The 13,445-nt window shown below is 32.1% G+C and overlaps 2 protein-coding genes across 4 annotated transcripts in view; both read right to left on the bottom strand.

The window, feature by feature from the left end:
- LOC139517728 (protocadherin alpha-10-like) overlaps positions 1-13,445 on the bottom strand; it is a 78,037-nt gene that overhangs the window by 8,071 nt on the left and 56,521 nt on the right. The gene's annotated exons all lie outside the window — the stretch shown is intronic.
- LOC139517730 (TATA-binding protein-associated factor 2N-like) lies at positions 1,373-9,809 on the bottom strand. The gene is made up of 6 exons (XM_071309104.1): positions 9,701-9,809; positions 8,541-8,623; positions 7,775-7,900; positions 7,130-7,222; positions 5,298-5,405; positions 1,373-1,638 (listed from the first exon to the last, which is right to left on the bottom strand). The coding sequence occupies exons 2-6, from the start codon at positions 8,611-8,613 to the stop codon at positions 1,487-1,489; spliced, it is 552 nt and encodes a 183-aa protein (XP_071165205.1). The 5' UTR covers positions 8,614-8,623; positions 9,701-9,809; the 3' UTR covers positions 1,373-1,486.

Genomic DNA, 13,445 nt, shown 5'->3' on the forward strand with positions numbered 1-13,445 from the left:
AAAAGGTTCTTTAACTTCACGTTCAGATATATTAATGATATCCTGTCACACAATAGTACATATTTCAGAGTTTACTTGAATCTCACATATCCCAGTTAACCTGCCATTAGGATACTACTTAAGTTAACTACATATCTGGGTCTTTTTCCTAAATTGAAACAGATGGGCGACTTAAAAGTATGATTTATGATAATAATTACGATTTTAGTTTCCCATTGTCACCTCATTCATCGTTGCAAACACGTAGGTTCATCGTATGACATTAACATACCATGCACAATTGTAACAAAGCATGCATGCTGGCCCACTCTATACGGACTTCATTAATAGGGCAGTACTCTTAACAAAACATACAGGGTTGAGAGGAAGAACCATCGATTTCGAAAGTACAAAAGTTATACATACGGCCACCATCACGAATTGGTTTGACTTATACGATGACATGCCGGAGCTAACAAGTTATATCTTTCGCGGTCTTTAATCTTAAGTTATCATCAGTCGTCTTATCTGTAAGTTTACGGATTGTGTATTAATTTCATATCATGACATGTTCACATGGGAGGTTCGTCGGTTACAGGATACATGGCAGTAGACACTTGTTATGTCGAAGGACTCAATCTCTCTCCTTTTAAATTGGCGTTCAGGACAATTTTTGTTTTTTTCTCAATCGATTTATGAATCTCGAACAGCAGTATACTACTGTTGCCTTTATTTGAAGCTTCGTATGAATGCTACCTTGTTGGTGTTTAGGACGATTTAGGATTGGAGATGATTGATATGATTGATTGTTTGTTTAATGTTCAGTAGAAACTATTTCATGCATATTCTAGGTTATATGACAATAAATCCATAGGTGGGCGAGATATGCAGGACAGAATGAGAAATACTGCAACAGCTCATCTACGGACACTTTTAAAAGTACTTTTGTAGTGGGTTTTTAACACGCACAGAGCTTCCTCAACACTGATGACAGATTCACAAAGATAGCAAAGATAATTCCATGATAGTTCAACGCTAACGAAGTTAAAACATACATTATTTACACTTGGGTTTTTTGTTGTCATAGTTATTTGAGGCATTCAATAATGTATATAGATACCAGTCTGTTGTTGGTATGATTGTCAATGACCCCCGTGAGCTTTATAAGGCACCTGTAAGTAAGATGTTTAACAATTCAAAACAGAAAAACAACGGCCTTATTTAAGCTAAAAATGAAAAAATTCCAATGACGTTTGAGGTTTGGAATACATTTCTCCGTTCGGCAGTAAAACCAATGCCGAGGACATCCATATGGTTGCTCGGAATTTATTGATTGATTGAGCCTTGTTTTCTAAACGTCAAGTTGCAAATTTTTAAAGATAAATGTAATTCATACTTTTGTAGAATTTTAATTTTGTATATAAATTTTGTGACTATTTCTAAAACGTATGTACCATTCCGTTCATATTGTTGAAGCGAATGGAATGTAGGTGAAAAATGTACATTTTTAAAATGTTCTAACATCCTTTTTATTTGCACATGCACGTCCTAAACATCTTCTCTGGCACCTTGCAGATCGTCTACACACTTTACTGCACAGGACGAGGCATGAAATAGATCTACGTCGTCTGCCAAACTTCTTAGTGAGAGTGACACCAACTGCAAAAATAATATATTTATATTGAACTTAGTTCCAGCTTCTATCCTTTTTAGTCATTTTACACAGTATTGTATTTTAGACAGTACTAACAATAGGCACTGCATTTTGATATGGTAGTTACATACAGTCAAAACGTTTAGACATGGTAGACACTATAGAACAAAGTAAAATCACAAAAATACTGAAACACCGAAAATTCAAAACGGAAAGTTCCACATTAAATGGAAAAAAAGATTAACACATCAAACGAATGGACAACAACTGTTATATTTTTGACTTGGTACAGCCAGAAAATGGTGGACTGAACCTTGTTTTATAGCTATCTAAACCTTTCACTTGTATGACAGTCGCATCAAATTCCATAATATTGACAATGATGTGTGACAAAAACAGAAATAAAAGATAAAATTGTCGAAATAGGGGGACAGCAGACATCGACGTGTCACAATCTCAATCAGAACAAAAACAAACAAATATTTAACAAAGAAACACAAAAAAGCATATATCAAATTTAACAACCACTTTTGCTTATTTATTTTTGTACTTTATTTAAGTATGTTAAAATCAATCCCAAAAGGATTGAAATAATTTAAGTCCTGTTACCGAATGGCTAGATCAACATCAACTCTGATGTAGAATGTAAACGTCACACAGGAAGAGCTATAAAATAATTTTTCGTTCAAAGTTATCAAAAATTAAAATAGAACAATAACATAATGGCGGGCTGTTTAAAGTGCAGATAAAGAGAAAGTGCTTAAAGAAAATACATGTTTTGCTTCATTGGGGCAAAGTCGAAAAAAAAGGAATTCAGATTAATATGATGAGTGTGAATGTCGTTGTAAGGAAAGGGGGGGAGGTGAATCTACAAACAATAACATCAATTTCATTATTAGTTTGTTTTGTGTCAAGAAAACATGATGTTTAATGAAGTTTCTTATGTCTACAGAAGAAGAACAACAGCGACAGAGAAATATCACCGCACATCACAAAATACGACAGTTATAATACGACAGGAAAAAGGCAGGTAAACAAGAGGGGGAAAAAAGGAAACAGACAATTAAAAGCAGAAGAGCATCTAACAATAAAGGGCTGCGCTTTAGCGCATGATACGCCCGTTGTTTGAAAGACGACAGGCGTATACAAATGGCAAAAAAGACTACAATGACAATGAGGAGCAGCAAGAAGATAACAGGGAAAGTGAAGATGGTGAAAGTGACTCTACTGAAAGTTATGATCTAAATGAGGAAGTAGGTGATGAAAGTAAGGATTTCATTGACGACGGGCGTATAAAAATGGCAAAAAAGACTACAATGACAATGAGGAGCAGCAAGAAGATAACAGGGAAAGTGAAGATGGTGAAAGTGACTCTACTGAAAGTTATGATCTAAATGAGGAAGTAGGTGATGAAAGTAAGGATTTCATTGATGATGAAGATAAAGATTTCATTGATGATGAGGAGGCCTCTTCTGAGAATGAAAATGAGGATTTTTCTGATGATGAGGACAGTGATTACAGTGAAGAAGACACAATTACACCTAGTTCAGTTTTTCAATATTTAGCATAAAAAACAAATATCATTAACATTGGCATATAACATAGACGATTACACCTAGTTCAGCTTTTCAATATTTAGCATAAAAAAACAAATATCATTAACATTGGCATATAACATAGAAGTCTTCAATGCAATATAAGGAAAGTGTTATATGATTATGGGTTTTAGTAATTCTATGGCTGATTTTCAAATTTTATAGTAGTTTGAAAGAAGGTAATTTTCTTGGGGTATATTGCTCATAGTTAGATTCTGTTGAACACAGTAAGGAATCCATACTAAATTATACAAAGATGTATGCAAAAGTTGTTCAAATGGTGCTTAATATGGTGGATAATGATTATTACCTTTTTATTGTTTAGAATATTCACAAGATGATCATATTGATAAATGTTTAGGAGACTTGATTTCCTTATTTTTTTCATAAAATGACACCCTTTAACATTTAAGGAATATATAGTCACATGTTAGGATTTTCATGTTGTCACTTGTTCATTTATTATGTGCTATTGTAGACTAGTAATGTTTTATAATATTTTTTATTGCGCTCAACCCTTCCACCGAAACCGAACTCTATAAAAAAGCTGCAATGCTAAGGTATCATTTGTGATTTCAATTGCAACCAATTTTAACAAGAGTAAAACATCCTATATGCAAAAACAGTATTTGATTTTTATCCATAGCTTAGATAGTAAAAATGTTATCATAAAATGATATATGCCTTAGGGAACAGTTAGTATCTCAGGGACTGCTAATGTGCTTTCATCCTTGCAACCATTCAATAATAGTACAAACGTATGACATTCATGGAACCTATTTTTTTTACAAGAAATTTAATGTTTTAAATTGAACTAAAGATTTTACAAATTTTATGTTTTCATCAGATTTTATTAAGTATTATTTGTTACATCAATAGATATAAACAAGTCACCAAAGTTTCATGGACATTGGTGAAAGCCTTTTTGAGTTATTGTCCGAAGTGTTAAAAATCCCCCTTTTTCTTTTAATAAAGCCCCATAAATCCAAAACTTAAAATCTGAAATTTATAAAAATTGAAAGGGAGCTTACATCAATAGATATAAACAAGTCACCAAAGTTTCATGGACGTTGGTGAAAGCCTTTTTGAGTTATTGTCCGAAGTGTTGAAAATCCCCCCTTTTTTATGAATAAAGCCCCATAAATCCAAAACTTAAAATCTGAAATTAAAAAAAAAGGAAAGGGAGCTTACGTCAATAGATATAAACAATTCACTAAAGTTTTATTGAAATTGGTGAAAGTGTTTTTGAGTTATTGTCCGAAGTGTGGACGACGGACGGACGGACAATGGTATACCATAATACGTCCCGTCTAAAAGACGGGCGTATAAAAACACTGACCGGACGTGGCAGGGTATTTATACATTTCTAAACACAGAAAAGACACAAAGTATAGATTTAAAGTACTCGCAGTTACTAAGTAACAGCTAGTTCAAAGCCACTAACACCTAATGAAAAAAAATCATGCATCAAAGACTAAATTAACAATAAGTGCACATCCAACATCCAATGGATTTAGTGTAAGGACGTCATTAACAGTCCGAGCAAACCAAGACCTTGTGCAATGCTAATATATAGGTTTTGATCGATTGCAGTATCGTGAATGTGAATATGTATATATCAATTATAGTATCGCAAGGTCATGTTTATCTCTGACTATTTATGACGTCTTTATACTAAATCCATTGGATGTTAGATGCCTGATTTTTTTTATTAGATGTTGGTGGCTTTGAACTAGGTGTCCGTAACTTCGAGTACTCTCAGACCAGTCTTTATTGTCTTTTTGTTGTTGGGATATACAAGTACCCTGCCACGTCCACTCTGTACATAAATAAGCCGTTATTTTTCTTGTTTTTCTTGTTTTACATTTTACATTTGTCAATTCGGGGTCGTTTATAGCTGACTATGCGGTATGGGCTTTGGTCATTGTTGAAGGACGTATGGTGACCTATAATTGTTAATTTCTGTCTCATTTGGTCTCTTGTGTATTGTTGTCTCATTGTCAATAACAAAAAATCTTCTTTTTTATATTTGCTTATATTACACACTATTTTGAATTTTATATACGTACATCCATAATCATTCGGTGTGCTTCCAAACTGTCCACGTGCAAATCCTCTCCCTCCTACGTTCCAGCTTCTGTCTCTCCCGAAATCAACACCACCATATGCTTCTACTCCTTATTAAAAAAAGGTGTTTTATAACTTTGTTCATACATTCCTGGTATGAATAAACAGAATGTGTAAAATTCATTAAATGGCGAAAAAACAATCTTAAAATATTTTGCTAAAAATACACCAAAAGAACAAGGTCAAGACCGCAATCAATATAGTGTATATAAAGAAGGAACAAATTCAAGTCAATCTAATAAGATAGCATGAAAACTAATTAAAAGTGAATTGACAACATAGTACAGTTAATGTAAATCCATCTTGCCTTGTAAGTTTAGTGTTTACACTCGCTTATATATGTAGGACTCTAAAGTGCGATTGGGACGCTAAAGTACGATGGTCACGCTAAAGTGCGATGGTCTACGCTAAAGTACGTGGTTTCATACGCTAATGTGCGATGGTCCGGGAAAATATAGACGTAAAAACGTAGTTCGATAATAACGTCGGTATAATAGAGATACATGTTTTCATGCGTTAACTATAAATTGTCTTCTAAAACATAAGTTCGTACTGTGTATTGTAGAAAAACATGCAAAAGGAGAAAGCTCGGCGAACATTGCATTTCTCTCGTATTTAAATTTAAGCTTATGTACATATTCCGACAATGAGCGAATTAGGAATTTTTAATTTTCTGACAAATGTAATAGGAGGTAGGTTGTAACATTAGAGTGAACGGCAATCTACACCAATTATTCAAATATTCAATACGCTCCGAATTTTTAAAAATTCATTTTACATGAAATATAATATTAGCAAAACATAAATTACCTTTATAGGAAATTATTACTTGGTCGGACTTGTTAATTTAGAAACAATTACTTCCGCCTACCGGTAAATTGTAAAGCCTTTCACATATGTTATACCTTAGCATAATATAGCATAATAGTTTTTGCAAAAAGACTTTTTAAACCTCAATGTTTTAATACTTCGAATCTTACCCTTTGGACTATCACACTTTAGCGTGATACACCATCGTACTTTAGCAAACAAACGAACAACGCACTTTAGCGTTAGACACCATCGTACTTTAGCGTAGACCATCGCACTTTAGCGTGACCATCGCACTTTAGAGTACCATCGCACTTTAGAGTCTTACATATATAGTATGACAATCTATTTTATCAAATGAAATTTTATACAAACTTTGCTTTGGTCAATTGCACAAGAGATCATCGTGGAGATTGTGGTTTTCTGCACTGTTAACGTTGTTGTAATGGTTGAAGTACAATTGCTGATCGTATAAAATAGTATAACGAATGTGGTATTTATATCAGATGAAGTTCTTTAAAGGCTTATTTTTTAACGGCCAGCATATTTTGATATGGTACTACTTAGTGCTGTCATATTTACACCTGTCTGTTTGTCGTTTTTTTACGTTCGTTTTGTTTTATCAACGATAAAAAAAAAACACAGACTGTAAAAATAGTTGAACACCTTCACGTGTTAACTTGCATTTCTTCAGTCAGAAACGTTGTCAAGGGTTTTCTATTTATACCTTCGTGGTTTGACAGTCTCTGTTAAATTTAATATTCATTAAGCAAAATTGTAATTATAAATAAGACTTCAATATACAGAGTAAAAATGTCTGAATTTGTTGTGTTTTTTTTTATGTCTCTAAGGTATGACGAATTACAGAAAGGACAACATACACATATAAGCAGCGTACTTGTGGAAACGCCACGGATCCAATAGTAATACAAAATTATACATTTAATGAAAATGTATGACCTACCATATGAAGGTCGGCGACCATAAGGAAATCTCACATTGGCATCTCCACCGAAATGAAACCGATCTGTTTGGTATCTACCTCGAATTCCGCCTCCTGTACATAATAAAATATGTTGATCAATACTTTTTTTCTAAAGAAAACTACATAGAACTCTCCTTATATTATATTTGAATGTATTCTATTATCTTTCAACCAATAACTAGCAAAGGATTGCACGAACATTTATCCTTATCAAATTCGATATTTACTTTTATAAAGTCAATGATAAGCATTATTCATTACAAATATACATCAGCAAACAATATATAATGACCAAAGCATATTAACAATCGATTTTAGTACCATGTGTATGTGTAATAATATGAATCTAGCTCCACATGTAGATTGTTGGTTGCTTAACGTCCAAGCAGTGACAAATATTTCATGCATGTTCAGATCTAACCACATGTAGAAGCCATCTAATTATGAACTTCGTATTATTGTGTCCCTTGTTGAGAAAAGAAACTAACGGTGAGATTCAAGAAGTTTTTCTTAAAATGGCCAGAGTGTGTTTGTCTCGCAGTAAATACACCAAAAAGCAGCACAGAAACAAACGACAATGAATACTTTTTTCTTTTTTTTCAAATGGGTTCATGTTGTACCTACCGTCTATTATATTAGGATTTCTTAAATCACCGTGCAGGTAACCACCAAGGTTTGATCCACTAGGCCATGTACGCAGGCCACCTACATTTCCAGAAAGATCTCCAGTATGCTCTAAAATGCTCGACCCTATTTACAAAATTGTAATACATGTTATATAAATTGTATATAAGTAATTGTGAATGACTTATAAAAGCATACTATTATTGAGACGATCCAGAGCGCTATTGATAGTTTACAAGCACAAACACTGACCTACTGAAAGTAATAACAACAAATACTACATATATATGACCAAGTTTGCTGTTTAAAAAGATAAAGGGCAAACATTACTCGAAAATTAGTAAAACATTGTCTTTAAGTGCAACAAATTTTGTAAGGAACTGTCTGATAGTTATTGTTATATTTGTGATTTTGAAGATCTTTTAGCTGATAGTTTTTTGATGTTCACAATTTCTACTTATATCTGTAATAAATAGGCAAACACTTGTAAATTAGTCAAAAATTGCCATTCAAGGACAAGAGCACATATATGGAGCCATTCAATGGATTCGGACATATTGGCATTTTATGGATAACATGTATTGCTCATCATTTTTGCTATTTGTAGTTTCTACCATCTATTATATTGTTGAAGATAGAAAGATAATAACTTGAAAATTATTGAACTTCATATATTATCTCTGCCCTAAAACTTAACTTCATACAAGCACTTGCTTCAGATATAAGCTATAAGTGTATAAATTCAGATCTTTATAAGTTAACTTACAGCTCGGTGTCTGTGACGAAGATCCTTGAAAACAGAGTACGAAAACAATGCACAGAATGGAAAGTATTGACATATTGGCTTACCTAAAAGATATTGATAATTGAAAACCGACAATAATTGACAGGATTATCGTCCAAGGTAAATTAAAAAAGCGGGAAGCTCATAATAACCTTACAAGTCAAATTTTGACTATTTCAACCAACGGAACAAATTTCATATTCCAAACTTGTAACAGGCATTTTCTAAAGAAAAGTTTGAAGTTTAACAACGTTTTAAAGCTAACTAAAGCTCCCACTTGTCTGACAATTGTCAATTGATCCGTTATATTGACAACATTGGGCGAGCAAATCAAAGCGCACTATAAGCAATATTCATACTATCCATACTGAATAATAAGAACAAAGATAGCATTTATACATTTATTCAGAATGAACATTCTTATCGGTCAATATGTTTACTTTTATAAATTGTGACTTGGATGGAGAGTTGTCTCATTGGCACTCATACCATATCTTCCTATATCTATATATGTTTTGTTCTTATAGAATGGTTCAGAAGACATTGTGGTCACTGCACCGTATGCAATTAATAGTTCATATAGATAATAAATATAAAAATAAGATCTGGTTTAATTTGCAATGAGAAAACTATCAACACTAGTCCTAATGATAAGTGGATGTTAGTTGCTATAGTATATATCAGCGTATGGCTTTCAACAATGCACAAAACTCATATCGTAAAGTAAGGTATAAAATGTACCAACGTGGAGAAAATATCTGTTTTTCGACTTGACTAGTATATTATATTTATATATGAAGTTAATACCATCATACTTGCCAAATTCAATTCAGCAACAGGTCGATTAGACAATATTTTTAGTATTACAATATTTTTAGTATTTGTAGATGTTGCAATATGCACAATGTTGAAGATGACTATAATTTTCTGTTGATTTGTCCCGTATATAGAACTCTTAGTAAGTATGGTATACAAATGAATGTGTTATAATGAGTTATCTCTGTATAATATAATTGTTTTCTGTCATATTCATCATATACTTATGTAAATACCTCGTTAAAGCAATGTTGTGGGAAACGCAACAAATTTCAATCGTTCAATATTAGCACATATTATTAACATAAAAACAGATGTAGACTTACTTAATTCGGTATTGTTGCTGCGTGGTCTTATGTTTTCTTTGTTTTGCCCTGTTGTTATATACCCCTCATGTTAAGTGGTATACTCGATTAAATGGCCAATCAAAAACATCTCATTAGGATAGGCATAATCGCACGGGCACAGCGCTTCCTTCTTATGGTTTTTAGAAATCAACACGTTACACAAAATAGATACTATGTAGATATGCATTTTATTGATAAAGTGATAACTTCCTAATGCATATAAAGACATATTTATACAAACATTATTGATGCACGTTTATTTTGCTAATTAAAATATAAAATACTAGTACATGTTATAATAAAGTTATAAATCATTATGGTATTTTGGTGTCATACACGATGCTGAACGTTAAATACTATTGATTCATTGGTCAAAGTTGGCATACAGAAATAAGCGATTTGCTTTTGTGAGTCCTAATGGAAAAAATATACACATTTTGAATAAAATAAGATTTCAAAGGCTCATTTACTTTTATTTTTCGACACTCTATGAAGGTATTGGCATAATTGCACACTCTCACGTTGGTATTTCAAATGGAGATGAAAAATTTGCTAAGTCAAGATTCATATTTTTAGCCTTTTACTTTAATATGCTTGGTCTACATGCCATTTTGTGCTTCTTTTGTTACATATTTGTTTGTTTTTTAGTGATTAAGATTATAACACAATGTTGACTGCTGTTTATTTTACATTTTAACCTAATATGTCTGTTTGTTTTGTTCACGCATCGTTATCAATATAATGGAATTTGATGCGATTGTCCTACAAGTGAGAGGTTTAGCTAGCTATGAAACCAGACTCAATTCACCATTTTCTCATAAGAAAATGCATGTACTAAGGAATATGACAGTTGTTATCCACACGTTTGATGTGTTTGAGCTTTTGATTTTGCCATTTGATTAGGGGCTTTTTGTTATGAAATTTCCTTGGAGTTCAATATTTTTGTGATTTTATTTTTTACTGCATCGGGAGACTTGGTGATTGCGGTAGAAAAACATTTGCTCTAGTATTATAGTCTTAAATTCGTTCACACAATGTTCGACTTATGAGTTTTAATGTTTGTTTTTGTGTTTTTCGACTCTCTTTTGATCACTTTCAATTAGTCAAGCCTTTACAGACATTGTTTCATATCTACGATAAGTAGTGATATATGAAAATGTGAGCGTGTTTTAATGACTCTCATATTATAATATAACATTTGTTAAGATCAATTTTAAGATGCCCGAAGTAGTTACCACTTTAAAAATACAGTAATTACAAGGAAGATATCATACGCTCTTAAAAGAAAGGCAATTTCTTCAAGGACACTTTATAAATAGGGATCGTCATTTGTCTTCCGCATTCAAGTAATGTAGTCGTGATGATATGTATAAAATAGACAAATAAAGAACGTCAACCAATGAATATTTTATTAATCTATAACTAATATAATTTTAACTTTGTAGACTAGATGAACGGTAGAGAGACTTAACACCGATAACATGCCGCTTGAACATTTGATGATAATGAGCTTTTGTTACCCTCGGTGACAGCAACAGCATCTACATATACATGTAAAAATTAGGTGTTGGGTTTATGGTTTCTCTGATGTAGCCCTAATTTTTACGGATCCATGTTTCTCATTAATTTTTAGTTTTCAGTGTTATTTGTCTATTGTTCGTCGTTGTGTGCTTTATCTGTTCCTGGGTTTGTCTTTTGTTAATTTATTGCCCTTCTTTATCTTCTCTAGTGTTGCATTACATTTATAATTTAGTCATTTTGTTTTAATCAAGAACTTTAATTAATTTAAGGACTTTTTATCTAATATTTTTACAAACTACTTTAAATTATATCCAGGTTCCGAACTACATCAAGTTGTAATTGAAATGTGTTATAAAAACTTACTTGACATAATTATATCATTGATAATCAGCCTCCTCTTAATTCAATATGAAAAATACACCTAATTGACAGGTTTTCTGCAAGCTGAAACACACAAAAAAACCAGCAGCCACATACTTGACTGTGCTTTATCCGATATTTGGGCTTTTGAAGTTGTTCCTAAAAACTAAAAGTCTTACACTGAATTTATATTTTTTGCTTTAAGACCCAAATATTGTTGAAAAAAAATAAAATTAAAACAGAACATGCGTTTCAGGTGAAGAAATTAAGGAATGTGGGAAACGCACAGAATGCAAGATTTTGCGTCATTTTTTCTATAGCTTATTTGGGCCTTGATTGGCCCCTAAAACCTACACCGATTTTTGTTCACATATTTGACATAACATTCAAAAGAGGCTAGTTATAGACAAACTTTAATACCTTGTATGTATGCAATATATGCAGTTGGAAATTCAGAAAATTCACTTCCAGAGGATGATGATCAATTCTGACTAAATGGTATACTTGACTATGCATGTTTTATTCATTTAAGAATAAAAATAATAATTTAAAAATTTTGTGTTTTCATATATTATAATAATACTGTGAAAATAAATAATCAGTCCCTTGTTTTACTGAAAACGAAAATAAATAATCGATCCAAAACAAATACACCTCCCCGGAATATCAAATGATTGTCCCCCTAATAACAAATTAATGATAAATTGAGCCAGCAAACTGATGATGTGCTTACGTTTGAACGTATGATATAATATTATCGCCACCGTCTCAGTATTGCATCATTTTGTTGAAAGAGGAATAATTCTTCCATGACGCTATATGTCTAGTAATAATAGGGAGAATTTACACACAAATTTCCATCATCAATTTTTCTTAAAAGTTAAGCAAAATAATTCCACGAGCATATCTTGTTATAACTAGACAAAATATGCTCCATTGTGAATTTTGTAAGTTCGCTTTTATAGAGTTTGTAAATCAAAAGTTACAAAACAACATACTATAAATAAATACAGATAATGTCCTCTGACTTAAGCAAAACGTGATTCAAAAGCTGCTTATATAAATGTTTCATAATATTCTGTGTACAGCAATCTTGTTCACGCATTACAAACGTGAATCAATATCCCTAGTGATTTTTAGTAACTTAATATTATCACACTTAAAGGAGGTGTATTTTGTCAACGAATCATATCATTTTCATACAACAGCTTATCTTATTCCATAACTTCATGACAGTCAATAGATTTACGTTCTATACAGATTAGGAACAGCACATATTGACAAAATGATACTTAATTTGTCATCTGTTATATATAAGAATTAAATATTAAATGGGCGAATGCTATTGAAAAAGGGCACTTAAACAGCGTAATTAAAAAATACCGGTAATATGCAAAAAAAGGTGTATAATTGTTCAGCTTTTCGTGTTTAATAGGTTTCCAGTTTGGAATCAAAAGCTTAACTTCAATACTGATTTATTTGAAGAAAACAAAAACGCCGAATAAAAAGCAACAGTAATTTCATATGTTCTAACCTCGCAAATTTGTTTGAATATACCAACCGAGAGAGAAAGAGAGACAAAATCGACAGATGATACCATGGGGACAATAAAAAAAGCAGTTAAATCAATGAAAACAGACAATATCATAATTTTTTTTACGAAAAGACAAATAACTGTATACAAATAATTACACAGAAAAATACAGATTGAGGAATACGAACCCACTTAAGGAAGCTGGCTTGTCATGTTTTGGATTTTTTGTCAGATTTTCAAAACACTCTGGTTTTATCCATTTGAATGCCTTGAATAAATTTGCCCGGTGACCCCCGTTTTTCTTTTTGT

The sequence above is a fragment of the Mytilus edulis genome, chromosome 3 (assembly GCF_963676685.1).
Source record: "Mytilus edulis chromosome 3, xbMytEdul2.2, whole genome shotgun sequence".
In the NCBI taxonomy this organism is placed as follows: Eukaryota; Metazoa; Mollusca; class Bivalvia; order Mytilida; family Mytilidae; genus Mytilus; species Mytilus edulis.

What these genes read in the sequence shown, in the direction of transcription:
- LOC139517730 (XM_071309104.1), bottom strand. Translation starts at nt 8,613, where the DNA reads ATGTCAATACTTTCCATTCTGTGCATTGTTTTCGTACTCTGTTTTCAA. An exon ending in AAATCCTAATATAATAGACG is followed by an intron (nt 7,223 to 7,774) that starts GTAGGTACAACA and finishes TATTATGTACAG; the next exon opens with GAGGCGGAATTCGAGGTAGA. An exon ending in CACACCGAATGATTATGGAT is followed by an intron (nt 1,639 to 5,297) that starts GTACGTATATAA and finishes TTATTTTTGCAG; the next exon opens with TTGGTGTCACTCTCACTAAG.